The sequence below is a fragment of the Peromyscus eremicus genome, chromosome 14 (assembly GCF_949786415.1).
Source record: "Peromyscus eremicus chromosome 14, PerEre_H2_v1, whole genome shotgun sequence".
Taxonomy (NCBI): domain Eukaryota; kingdom Metazoa; phylum Chordata; class Mammalia; order Rodentia; family Cricetidae; genus Peromyscus; species Peromyscus eremicus.
The window spans coordinates 3,385,965-3,399,858 of NC_081430.1; the positions used below are offsets into that span (position 1 = coordinate 3,385,965).

At 45.6% G+C, this 13,894-nt stretch overlaps 1 protein-coding gene across 1 annotated transcript in view; it reads right to left on the bottom strand.

The window, feature by feature from the left end:
* The window catches only part of Cdhr3 (cadherin related family member 3), a 78,383-nt gene that overhangs the window by 27,206 nt on the left and 37,283 nt on the right, over positions 1-13,894 (bottom strand). Inside the window, exon 8 of the mRNA XM_059279853.1 lies at positions 12,154-12,343. Coding sequence (XP_059135836.1) covers positions 12,154-12,343 — 190 coding nt within the window. The remainder of the gene's footprint in view (positions 1-12,153; positions 12,344-13,894) is intronic.

Genomic DNA, 13,894 nt, shown 5'->3' on the forward strand with positions numbered 1-13,894 from the left:
GCAGTCAGAGCCTGTCTGTGACATTGTGACAAGATCTCCCAGTCATCCCCATCAGTTGTCTTATGCTAATTATTGGCTAACCCTGACTTTTCATCCATCCCCATGGTTAAAAACTTGGGCTCTTTCTTTGGGAGTCAGGGTTCTGTTGGTCTGGCTGGAACACCTGGGGAAGCTGAAAGTGTCATAGGTTCTCCCTGCTCCATCTGAAGAAACAGACATTCTGCCTCCTTGTGTTCTGACTGGACCAACAGAAAATGTGAGAGGAGCCAGAGAAAATGGTCCTGTCTGGAGGGGAGGCCAGAAGAACAACTCTACTATACTTGGTCCTCTCTCTCTCTCTCTCTCTCTCTCTCTCTCTCTCTCTCTCTCTCTCTTTCTGTGTGTGTGTGTGTGTGTGTGTGTGTGTGTGTGTGTGTGTGAAGTGGCTCTGTCTATAGGGAGATCAGACAAGCTTTGTATGAGGCTGTGAGACATCCTCAATTCTCCTCCTGAGGGAAGCTCCAGAACCCTGTTACAGAAAAGGGGAAGAATAGGAGAAAGGAAGAAGTCCCCTGCCCACATTTATGTCCTTCACCACTAATGATTTATATCATTTTTTATATACCTTTTTTTTTTTTTTTTTTTTTTTGAGAAGCTGCAGGTCCTTATCAGCCTGTTGGAAACTGTTTTCCAACACACCCTCTGACTTGGGATGATTGTCAGCAACTTCTCACTGTTTATGGCTGAGAAGTAAGACTGAATCTGGCTGGAAAGTAGGAAGTTGGCTCTGGGCCCAGGCGGTGGGACACTGCCTAAGGCAGAGGCTTGGGTAGAGAGAACCTTCCCTCTACCTGATCCAGTCGGGATCCTAAGACCAATGAAGGTAAGAGGTGATTGGAGACTTCCCACCAAACATTGTTGTGGTCAGTCAGCTTGTCCAAGGTAAGTCAGGCAATCAGAGGCCTGATGAGTCACCTGCTGGGTTCCTAGAAAGGCTTTGTGAATCGTATTTACTCCATAGACCCAGGTGTCCCTACAAACCAGTGAGCCATCAATACTGCCTTTGTTATGCAGTTGGCCCTAGGGATAAGGAGAAAGCTCCAGAAACTAGAGGAATTTGAAGGGTGAATGAATCTCAACTTTTAGAAATTGCTCAAAGTTTACAGTAGCTGAGACTCAGCTGAAGACAGGCAGAGAAAGAAACTCTCCCATGGGATAATCACTGCCCTCAGGGAAACTGACAAGAGAGGAAATGGGGGAAATAGACCAGGAGAAAAGGAAAGAAAACATCTGGGGAAAAACCAGTGAGCCTATTGTAAGCAGAAGGGTCACTGGAAGAATAAATGTCCAAGCAGAAAGAACAAGAGGAGAGCTGCCCCATCCTCCAGCTAGCTGAGAACTGACAGGGTCTGGGCTCCATACAACTCTGCCCCTAGGAATCCAGGATTGCAGCAAGAGTAGGGGGCATACGCATCAACTTTCTAAGAGACACCAGAGTACCCAACTCTGTCTTGACAAAGCCCCTGGACCCTCACCTCCAGGGAGACAGCAATCCAAGGAGCAGCAGGCCAAACTGTCTGTTTTCCATGGACAGCCTCCTGGGCCAGAAACCTAGGACAAGATGCTGTGACTCATTCTTTTCTGGTTATGTCAGACTGTCCATACCCACTGATTAGAAGGGACTTATTACAGAACTCACAGCCACCATCTCTTCTGAGGGGAACTCGACCAGTTTAACGCTGGCTAAGCACCTACCAAAATTCTGGTCACTTCTCCTCTATTCAAGGAGTACCTCTTCCCAAAAGGGAAGAGCTAGCCTCAGGCTTCCTGTGAGAGTCCAAAGCAAGGGACCCTGATGTTTGGGCCAAGGGGAACCCACAGGGCTTGGCAGTCTACTGGCCACCCGTTATAGTTCAGCACTGGTGTGGGTCAAACAATAATAGGCAAGGAGGCCAAGCCAGGGATTGTCACACACGTCCAGGGAGGCAGGAACTCTTGTCCCCTGCTACTCCTAGTGAAATACTCCCTTGATTCCTCTCCTGAAGCCTGACACTCAGGACTTCCAACCAGTACAGGATTTAAGGAGGTTAAAAATGGGTGGAAATTGTCTACCCTGCAGTCCCAAACCCCTACATCCTCCTGAGTTTGGTGCCCTGAGAAAGAAAGATCTGTATGGTCCTAGACCTCAAAGAGGCTTTCTTCTGCCTCTCACTGGCCTAGCAAGCCCATCCATATTTGTTTTTGAATGGACTAACCCAGAGGGAGGATATGATACCCAACTAACATGGACACCATTGCTGCAAGGGCTCAAAAACCCACCAGTATTGTTTGATGAAGCCCTGAATGTGCAGATCTGTTGGATGGCTGGCATGTATTAGGGCCACAGCTACCAGCACCCTGCTGGTAAAGGAAGCTGACAAATTAACTTTAGGGCAAGAACTGTTCCTGACAACCCACACTCTATTGAGGCCTTCTTGAGGGGGCACCTGAGAGATGGTGTCTAACGCCAGGTGACCCAATACCAAGCCCTGCTTCTTGATCAATCATGCATTCATTTCCATATGACGACGTCAGCCCTCAACCCTGCTGGTCTACCAGACAACAACCCTGCAGACCCTCTGCATGACTGTCTGGAGGTGACTAACCAGATGCAGTCCATCAGACCTGACCTGACTGGCACTCTGCTGACGACACTAGTTGAGGTATTCAGATTCGAGAGCAGTTTCCTCCAAGATGGGATCAGGTGTGCAGGAGCAGTAGTGACGACCCAAGGCAAGGCTATCTAGGCACAATCTCTGAGCAGGGAAACCTCAGCTCAACAAGCTGAGCTTTTAGCTTTGACTCTGGCACTACACTGGGGGAAAGACTATCATCACATACATTGAGAACCAACATATTTTCCCCATAGCCCATGTCCATGGGGCTCTAACATGGCAAGAGGATGGCTAATCTTAGCAGGAAAAGAGATAAAAAAAAAAAAATAGAGAAGAAACCTTAGCCCTATTGGAAGCTATCTGGTTACCCAAGAGAGTATCCATTGCAAAGGACTCCAAAAGGGGGATCCCCCAGAGCCAGAGGCAACGGAGCCACTGACTTGACTGCCTGGGAAGTAACCCTTGAACCAGTGGGGCCTCTCCAAGTCTTGATAGCCCTGCCAGAGCCCAGCTTACAAGTCCAACCAAAATACAGCCTGGTGAGGTTAACCAGGAAAATGAGAACTAGCAAAACAGGACAAGCAAGAATATTGGACCCTGTGGACAACAGACCCATCCTTCCTGTGAGTCTGGGAAGGTGGCTGGCTATGGAATTCCACCAATCCACTCACTTAGTGAACACAAAGCCTTCTAAATTCCTCAGATCCAAGTGCTATGTTCCAAGTTAGAGAAGCTGACTGAAGATACCACGTTTAGATGTGCCACCTGTGCTCATGTAAACCCCAAAGGCAGAAGGAAGATTCCAGAAGAAATTCCAGCTCCAGGAAATGGGCCTGGGGAACACTCGGAGTTAGACTTTACTGAAATCGGTCCTATTGTTTTTGGCTATAAGTATTTGCTGATGTTCATAGACACCTTTCAGGATGGATAGAAGCCTACCCCACCTGAACAGAGACTGCTCCAATAGTTATTAAGAAACTTCTTTAGGAAATAATTCCTAGGTTTGGACTACCCCTAGTTTGGGGGTTGGACAATGGTCTGCCCTTCACGGCCAAAGTGTCTCAAAATCTGACGAAGGTATTAAATATTAGCTGTAAATTACATTGTACAAATAGGCCCCAGAGCTCAGGTCAGAGAGAAAGAATGCTTAGAACTCTTAAGGAGACTGACCAAACTGATCCTGAAACTGGTGAAAACTGAGCCAAGCTCCTCCCCTCTGCCTTGCTCAGGGCTCCACACCACAGGGGCTCACTCCTTTTAAAATTACGTTTGGGAAAAGCTGGGCATGGTGGCACACACCTTTAATCCAAGCACTCGGGAGGCTGAGGCAGGCAGATCTCTGAGTTCAAGGCCAGCCTGGTCTACAGAGCAAGTTCCAGGACAGCCAAGGAGCAATTCTAAGAAAACGACACCCTCTCTTCCAACAGGTTTTTGTTTTTCTCAGGGTTATGGACAATTGTCATCTGTAAGGGGATGGTTATAAGTTGTTATGGGATTAGGGGTGGAACAATAAAGATTAGATTCAAAAAACTCATTTGGAATAGAAAAAAGGGGGATAGATAGGATAATAAGGTAGATTATTGTATCTAATTGTAAACTAAATTAGCAACTATCAGTTTTAGATAATTCGCATTGGTATGGATTCTTGTATATTGATACAAATATAAATTTTTTTATTCTTAAGATAATTTGTATATTGACACAAATTCAAAATTATATTTGTCATATTATATGTTCCCACTTGTTTAAAATATTTTTGTATATTGATACAAATGTAAAATTATTTTTGTCATACTGTATATATGTTCTACTTCTGTTTAGGATATTTTGTATATTAATGCAAATTAAGGTTATTTTTGTCATATTGCACTATACGTTTCTACCTGATTAGATATTTTTGTATATTGTCACAATTTCTAGGTCATTGTCCTTATACTGTACATCTGTTTACAGATCATTTATGTTTATAATGTGAAGCTTTAGTCCTTAAGCTATACAGCTTATTAAGAACTACAGGTTAATAGTCACCCATGCTTGTCATCCTTATAGTTATGTTAGTTAGGTTTTCTAGATGCACAAAGATGTATTCCATATAGATAGGTAATCTTCAAAGACCTACATAATATGGCATTTTAATGTTTTAATAACTTAGAATTCTGTCGACATGAGATACAACTGCTCCTGGCAGCACCACTCTACTCCTGAGCCTGATGGGCATGAAAGACATTCCATATGGAGCTTGTTTTCTTCTTGGCAAACTGGCTTATTAGGCAAAGAACTGCCCTGCCTCAACTGCTGACAGTAAACATGCTCTCCAATCAGGACAAGCAGGACACAAGGAAAAGCAGCTGCTTAACCTTGCCAAGACAGGCTAGGACAGTCTTCCAATTTTTTTCTGCTTCTGAAAATGATCTGTCAGATATTCTAGGCCTACAGCCAAAGTTGGATGCCCCAACATTGAATAGAAACTTTGGGTGACTGTCCAGGCAGCCAGCTGTGTCTGTCATTCCTCACATTTTTGGGAATTCACTTGCTTGCACTTGCTGCCTCCTCAAGTAATATCACTTTCTTTCTCAGGTGTTTGATGGGTTTGGAGACTAGATGGTTACAATCTTCTCACATCTTAGCTAGGGCATATTAGGTACAAGACTTAGCCTCTTCAGGATAGGACAGCTTTTGGAGTAATCTCTGTAATTTGCCAATTACCTATAGTCTGGTCATTTAGAATGTGTTTCTTGCTTGATGTTGTTCTTTTTTTTTTAATGATTTTTTTAAAGATTTATTTATTTATTATGTATACAGCATGTATGACTGCAGGCCAGAAGAGGGTATCAGATCTCATTATAGATGGTTGTGAGCCACCATGTGGTTGCTGGGAATTGAACTCAAAAGGACTTCTGGAAGAGCAGTCAGTGCTCTTAACCTCTGAGGCATCTCTCCAGCCCCATTGATGTTGTTCTTATTGGTCGTAGTTGTTTTTTATGTTATTACCTTTTCTTTCCTCTGCACAAACTTGATTGTTGTCTTTATTGTATAGAGTTTTATGTTAGGATTAGAACCTTCCTAATTAGAAAAAAAGGGGGAAATGTTGTGGGAATTCAATCCATGCAGTCAACGACATTTGGGGTGACTGGCCCTATGGGCATGGTTTTCTTGATAAATGACCAGATAAAACTGAGGAGGGGGCTCTCTCTCATGGTCAGAGGAGGAGCAAGCTTTGCGGTTGGTCCTCATCACCCTCGGGCAGAATGACAGGACAGCAGCAGCTGGGTCAGCAGCGGCAGCCACCTTGTTCTGCATTCATGAGTCTGTATTTTCATCGTACCCCTTAATAAATTAGTAAACAGACGTTTGTGGGTTCTCACTTCAGAAACTGTCTCAAAAAAACCAAAAGAGAGAGAGAGAGAGAGAGAGAGAGAGAGAGAGAGAGAGAGAGAGAGAGAGAGAAGGAGGAGGAGGAGGAGGAGGAGGAGGAGGAGGAGGAGGAGGAGAAAAAGAAAACCCAAAATTATGTTTGGGAGACTACATCCCATCCTCCCCAAACTCTGAGAGACCCCCAGGCAGAAGCATCCAATCACTCCTTCTCAAGCTGTTGCAGGCCACTGACCAGACACTGAAGGGAATCCTGCTATCTCTACCTCTGAACCTGCCCACCAGTTCCATCCAGGAGACTTGGTTTGGATAAAGATGATCCCTATCCAGACTCTGGAACTGGCCTGGAAGGGACTCTATCCAGGTATCCTTACTATTCCAACTGCTGTGAAAGTAGCTGTTGTCATTCCTTGGATCCATTACTCCCAATTAAAGAAGGCTGCTGAGGATGAGGACAGATGGACGGTCACTGGAATTTCAGACCCCTTCAATATAAGACTGACCTGAGATCATTAACCCAGAACACCGTGTTCATTATTTACCTTTCTCTGTAGGAGATGGGAGCCTACAGCCCTCACTACCCCTTATCTGGACTCGGGAATTAAGAATAACAGACAGAGGGAAAGTGACAGTCAATCCCATGACAGATCAGCAACCCCAGTTCCACACAGACCTTTGTTCTTTTATGTCCACTTTTGGAGCTTTGTTAAACTACAGAAGTGATGGTTGTGGGGACCTATCTTTTCAGAAAGAAAAGCAGAAAATCCAGTTCTCTGTGTGTCCGAAGAACAGCCCCCTCCTCACTGTCAGGGCCAGGTAATGGTGGGAGTTACTATTGTGCCAAATGGGGTTGTGAAGCTGAGTCTTCCTAGAAGCATGCCAACAAACATACACATATATAAAGAGGGGACCCTCCAAAACACTGCATGATAGGGAACTGGAATCCCATAACCATAATACCGAGAGATTGGAGTCAACATTGGGATGACTATGTTTCATAGGATGCCAGAAAAACCTGGGAAATAAGACTCTAATATGCTACCAAAAGAGACCCAGGAAATAACTTTACTATTCAGAGGAGGCCACCTCCCCAGATCCCAGACTGATAAGTCCCAACAGAGACCTCCTTCCCAGCCCAAGGGGAAGGACCCAACCCCAACCAATGTTCCCTCTGTGAGATGTGCTGCGATCAGCACCAAAAGCATTACCACACTAGGCCCACTGCACTGGGGCTGGGAATCCTCCTTCCATATTCTCTACCCTTGACAAGGTTCACAGTTCATCTAATCACTCATAGCTGGAAATTGGTCAGGATTGCTGACTATGCCTGAACCCTCAAACCCCTTACTATATAGGGAAAGGGACCAACCAGACCATTGGTCCACCAGCAAATGAAGACAACTGTAGCTGGGAACAGCTTAAGCTAATAAGGGGGACTTACAGGGGTCTGGAACCGTCCTGCTGTCCAGGACTTTGGACTTAAAAGCCTCACTTTTCTCCAGTGTTTGCTATTCCACTCTCTAGGTCAATTCTTCTCATCAGCAGCAATACTTTGTGACCCCTGAGACCACTTGGTGGGCACGTACCATTGATTTAACTAAATGTGCCTCCTCAGAGGCATTCCAAAACACTAAGTCCCAGCTCTGTGACCTAGTGCACTTCCTGCCCTGGTGTGCTTGTGTAATGGGGAAGGAAGAATGCACCTTTACATGGACCCCAGGCTGCAATGGGAAAAGCGATGAGCTGCACTCATCCTCGCTCCTGACTGGGGCCGGTAATCCTGGTCCAACAGCCACAGGAACATCGGTCCTCATAATCAGTGACTAAAAACTTTAGAGGATTGACTAAGCAAGTGGACCAGGACTAAGGGGTATTAGAGGACTCATATCAAGACTAGAGAAGCAAGTAAACTCCTTAGCAGAAGTGATTCTGCAAAACTGAAGATGCTTAGATCTTCCCTTGATGAAACAAGGAGGATTATGTATGGCTTTGGGGAAAATCTGCTGTTTCTATCACAAGCAATTATGTTTAATTAGGGAAAACCTTGCCATGGTCAGGGAAAACCTCAAAGAAAGGGAAAAAAGGAAGCATAGATCAGAAAACTGGTTATCAGTCTCTGTTTACTTGGTTACCATGGCTGATCACCTTACTGTCAGCATTAGCTGGACCGTTAATTCTTATCCTGATTGGGCTAACAGAGGGACCCTGCATCTTCAACTGCATGGGCAACTAAGCTACTGGTCCCCGGGACCAATTATGTCCTCCTAGAACAGGATGAGTTAATGATTTGACTCATGCCATAGAATCAGTGGGGAATGTGATGGGGCAAGACAGTGCGGAGGGTCCTCCATCTTGTATTCTTGCTGAGGCCATTCCAGGTTTAACTAGAATTTGATCTCCTTCATGGAGAATCCCATGGAAAACTACCCAGCTCTATTCTAGGAACCAATGGGCAGGATGTCCTAGCTAACTTACCTTAGCTTCTGTTAAAACTGCTTGCTTCAAACCGCTTACTTCTGTGATGCCCTTGAGACGCAGGATGTGGTTTCTGCTTTTAAAAACCCCATGTTCTGGACACTTGGGTGTTGTCCCAGCCACTAGGATACACTTTCAGTTGTCTATACACTACATCTGAATGGTCATCACTGGTGAGCTGCCTGTAACACCATCAATTATATAATTATACCTAGACCATGAATGTTTGTGATCTAAGCTCTGCTTACAGCACTGCAGACCTGGGGGAGTGTGTCATCTGAACACTTCAGGATCATGGTGCCAGAGTACACACTCACACTTTCTCTTTCTGTGTGTGTGCGTGTGTGTGCGCGTGCTCGAGTGCTGTGGTGCAGTACATGCATATGCACTCGCACGGGTACATGCATGTGCTGCTGAAGATGTAACCCAGGGCCTGTTGCGTGCTAGGCAAGCACTTTACAATACGTCAGCAGTTTTGACATGTTCTTTTCATTTTTCTCTGACACTTGGTGTTTTTCCCACAAACATGTTTCTTGGAAAGCCACTCCCCCTCATTCATCAATCCCTGCCTCTCAGGGGAGCTGCTTCTCTCCTTCACAGCCATCAGATCCCAGCAAAGGTGATTTGCCCGGCAGCTTTCTAGACCCGCCTCCTGCTCATGAACAGCTTGCAAAGCACTTTCAGCCAAGTGTTGGGCAATTTACAACCTGAGCAGAGGCCATCTCGCTGCCTTTGATGCCTCCACTGGAGCCCTGGGCCCATTCATCATCAACCTGGGAATGACACAGTCTCTCTGTGCAAAGATGTGGGAGCCTGAAAGGACCGGCCTCCCCCAGGCACCACCCACCCACAGCCTCTGGGCCTCCAACTATCACCCAGCTGCTCTGAATGAGTGCTGGCACCCAGCCCTCCCACTCTCCAGCCCATCTGCAGAAACTCCAGTCACAGTGCTCTGGTATAAATGTCAGTGACTGTGCAGCTCCTTTTCTTTGTCCTGGGGTTTTGTTTTGCTTTGTGCTTGGCTTTGTAATGGCTGGGGTGGAAACGGGATCAAGAATGGGATGGGGGGTACACGGACAGGGCTTCCCAGTCCCACAGGTCTGCATGTTCAGGAGTCATGCAGGCTGAGCTCTTTACAGCTCCAAGGAAGGAGCCCTTTCAAGGACCCACCTCACTGCTAAGCCTTCACCAGCTCAACTGGGAGTTCCCTCTTTGGAAAAGCCTAGGGGTGATGACTGCATTTGTTTGGAATTATCTTCAGAAATGAATATAATTAGCACAGTTACTGACTTAGTGTGATGGACTTTGGGGCTAATTTGGAGAGAAGATCCAAGAATAGGACTCTCTGTGGACTTGCCTGGGGGACCTATGACATTCAAAATATGATTTCATCAGGTAATATGGAACACAGTCTGCAAACTGTCCTACCACCTCAAGGGACTCTAGACCACAGGAAGCCAGAATATTCGATGAACAGATATGAGAAAAAGAGAAAACAAACGAAGAGGCTTGAGACAGCACAGCCTGCTCCAGGCACTGGTACCCCACCACCACCACCTTGTAGAGGAATGAAGAGCCGAAAGACTTAGGATAAAAGAGACTTTCCCAGGATGCATTGGGACCACTGCAGAGGGCTAGCATAAATGAAGATTTTCAAGGGCAGTCAGTGACTCTGCAAAGCTTTATTCCATCTACAGAACCCAGACTTCCTTTAGCAGATTATGGGGTTTAGACTGTACCTGTGATGTTGTGGAAGTCATGTCCTATCTATGGCACCCATCCATGCCAATATAAGAGAATGGAATGCTCAAGTTTGGAGAACAGTCTACAATATGGTCCAGCCTGTGACTGGGTCAACCAGGTCTCAGCAGGAAGTAGATGGCAAATGAGGATAATTCTAGGACATTTAGTAAAGAGATGATTACAAAGGGGTATATGGGTGTGTGTAGAAATTTCAAGGGCTGATACCTCTCTCAGGGCTAACAAGAGTGGAGCAGCCAGTTGTGGTGGTGCATGCCTCTAATCCCAGCACTCAGGAGGCAGACCTCTGTGAGTTCAAGTCCAATCTGATCTACAAAGCGAGTTCCGGGAGAGCCAGAGCTACACAGAGAAACCCTACCTCAAAAAAAAAAAAAAAAAAAAAAAAAATGGCATGCTACCCAGAGACTGGGAAGTACCAGTGGAGGGAGAAATCCGAGGGCCAGGGAGTGCCGTGTGCAGAGGGCTGCCTTACAGGGACTGACCCTTCAGAAGGTGGAGAAGGCAGAGGTGAAAGGGAGTTGATTAACCCCCAGCTCCCGCTTCCCTTTGTTTTTAAAAGCTCCCCACTGGTCAGGAGAACATGAATTACAAGGAGAGTAGCAGCAGCCTTCTGCGGCACAGGGCAAGGTGCATGGTGGGTCTAACATGTGTCCAGAACAGACTCCAAACTGTCACACTGGTCCTCTAGCACTGAGTAGGGCATGTAGGTTGTGAAAATGGGGAGCTGGTCATAAACATAACAAATGAACTTAATAGCTATTGCTTACACCGGATGGTCTTTGTCTAGGTCTCTTCGTCTTTTGCATGACCATGCTAGGTATTCAATCTGTCCAAAGTCACCTGGAGCAAACTTGAAAACCCAGTCAAGATAACTCAAGAGACTTTGTCTATAGGGTCATCAAAGTCCTGTTCTGATCTCCAGCTTTCCTTCAGATGCAGAGCACTCTGCCCACAAAGGTCATTGCTGAGGTGTACTCCACCCCAAACTGTCCCCATTCAGACTTCCAAAGACTGGCTAACACATAAAATACAGAACTGAAGCCGTTATGGAAGAATTCCCAATTTTGTGACTTGTTGTCAAAATAGCAAAAAGAACGCTGTTTAAGAAAACAAAAAAACATAGTAACCCAGAATCAAAAAGGACTTTATGGGGTTGATGTGAAGGCTCAGTGTTTAAGAGCACTTGCTGCTTTTCCAGAGGACCTGGGTTCAGTTCTCAACAACACCTATATGGAGGGTCACAACTAACTGTTCTCAACTCCAGTTTCAGGGGATCTGATGCCCTCTTCTGACCTCAGCAGGCACCAGGCATGCATGTATGCACAGACATATATGTAGGCAAAATCTTAACACACATAAAATAAAAATAAATCATTTTTAAAAGACTATTTTAAAATTATTGTGAATTAATTGTGAGTCAAAGAACAAGTGAATATATATAAAATAACTCATGTCCCACATACATCTGTATTTCCCTCTCACTTGTACGCAATTAAGTTGTGGAAGATGAATCCGACGTTTTCCTTTGTTTTACCCAAGTACGTGGTTTGGTTTATACGTTATTTACTGTGGGTGTCTTTGCGAGGTCCTAGTTACTAATCCTGACTCCATTACAGCTGCTCCTAGCACTGTTTCACCTCTGGTGGCAATAAACGAAGAAAAGAGTCCAGAGAGGGCCTGTGGCACAAGTGGAATGAAATGAAAAAATAACTATCAACAGAAAGTGGAAAAGAAATAATGAAGAGGGAAGGAAAGGAAGGAAGAAGGAAGAAGAAGAACAAACAGACCTTTGTACAAAATGTCACACTTCACATCTGCCTGCAGAGAGTCGTCACCCTAATGTTACCCTCTAACAGAGGAGCCCAGAGGTCAAGGGCCACCCAGGAAGGGACACATTTCAACACTCGGATACCTGAAGGTGAGCTTCCTGCACGTTGCAGGGTTGTCGTTGATGTCTTCCACAGTGAAAGTTATCTGGATGCGGTTCTCCTGACCCCCAGAGGGTCTGTCCCTCACCAGAACTTCCAGAGAAATGATGGGATTCTGTCTCAGTTCAGCCGCATCTCGATCTAGCCTTTGGGCCACTTGGATTGTCCCAGTCACTAAGAGGGCAAAGGTTAGAAGTCAAGTGAAGAATAAAGGCCCAGGGGACATGGAGAACACAGGAAAAGGCTGTTCTAGAACGATGACTGGCTTACCCTGGGGGTGGCCTATACAGACATGTCTTTCTGTATTTGACACCTGACCTGACCTTGTTCTAAAGCCACAGGTTGGCCCCCAGGGTTGAGCTCTGTGCGGCACTGCCCACAGCTGACAGAACTGGTGGATGGCTTCAATTACTGGAGAATCTGTTGCTAAGAAACCCACATTGGAGAGTGAATGAGGCCGAGGCTGCAGAGGAAAGCCCAGAACTGGAGCTGCGGAGACCCCTGGAGCAGCTGGGCTCTCTCCTCTGTCCTGATCGCTTGACTCTTTCCTCCCCTTTACTCCCCTCCTCTCCTTTCCTCTTCTCTTCCTTCTCCCAGTCTCATGCTTAGCTTGATCTGCTTTCATTTTTATTACTTGGAACCAGTCCTAATTTAAATACTCAAAAAAGGGTGTGTGGAGGGGAACAGAGCTCAGAGGCAGAGTGCTGGCCTAGAGGACAGTGCCCTGGATTCAATCCCCAGCACCACTGTGTACGTATCTCTGTGTGTGTGTGTGTGTGTGTGTGTGTGTGTGTGTGTGTGTGTGTGTGTGTACTTGTTAAAAGTTCATTTTTGCAACACCAGAGTGAAGAGAATTTTTAACTAAGATCATCTATCTCTACACTCTTAGCTGTGTGAGGATGTCAACGTCAAAAGCCTTCAGAAGTTTCCAGAGATAGAAGCCAGGTGCTGACTTTGCATGCCAATCATTTCCCCAGACCCAGACTAGGTATACTCAAAAGTTTATGGGGCCAATGACACATGGTCTGGGATTGTCCATTGCTGGTTTCCACAGAAGCATTATGTAAGGTGAAGTCCAATGGACTGATGTGGCTTGGATTCATTGAGTAACTAAGAGGACAGGCTCTAGAATCATCTGGCTTGGACATCAAAGTCCCCCTATGAGCTAGAGATCTTGGGAAGTCACTGGAGCTGTCTAGGTATCTCTCTAGCCCTTGGCTCTCCTTTCACTGGGTTGTGCAAGCACCTGGGAAGGAACGCATGTGGTTGCTCAGCATAATGCCTGGTAAGTACAAAGTTTGCCATAAGGTGGCTGTTATAGAGGAGAGGAAGTTCACTCTCTGCATTAGGCTGCTCGTACAGAAACATAACTGCCGACAATCTAGCGAGCTGATCTAGAGAGACATTGTTCAATGCACCACCGCTAGCCCCACGTAGCTATTTAAGCCCTGAAATGGGGCCAGTCTGAACTGAGATATGCTGTAAGAATAAAACATGTAAAATATCTCAATTACTTTTCAATATCAATTATGCTGTAATCAAAATATTTTGGACTTTAAGAGTAATTTCATTTTTTTAATGCAACTACTGAAGACAGTGAAATTACACACCTGCCTTCATTCTATTTCAGTGTTCATATCATTCTTCTGAATCCTTAGAAATGTGTGGATAGGGCAGGCAGCTTGAGCATCTTTACAGGCACATTCCAGAGAGTGATGGGGCTCA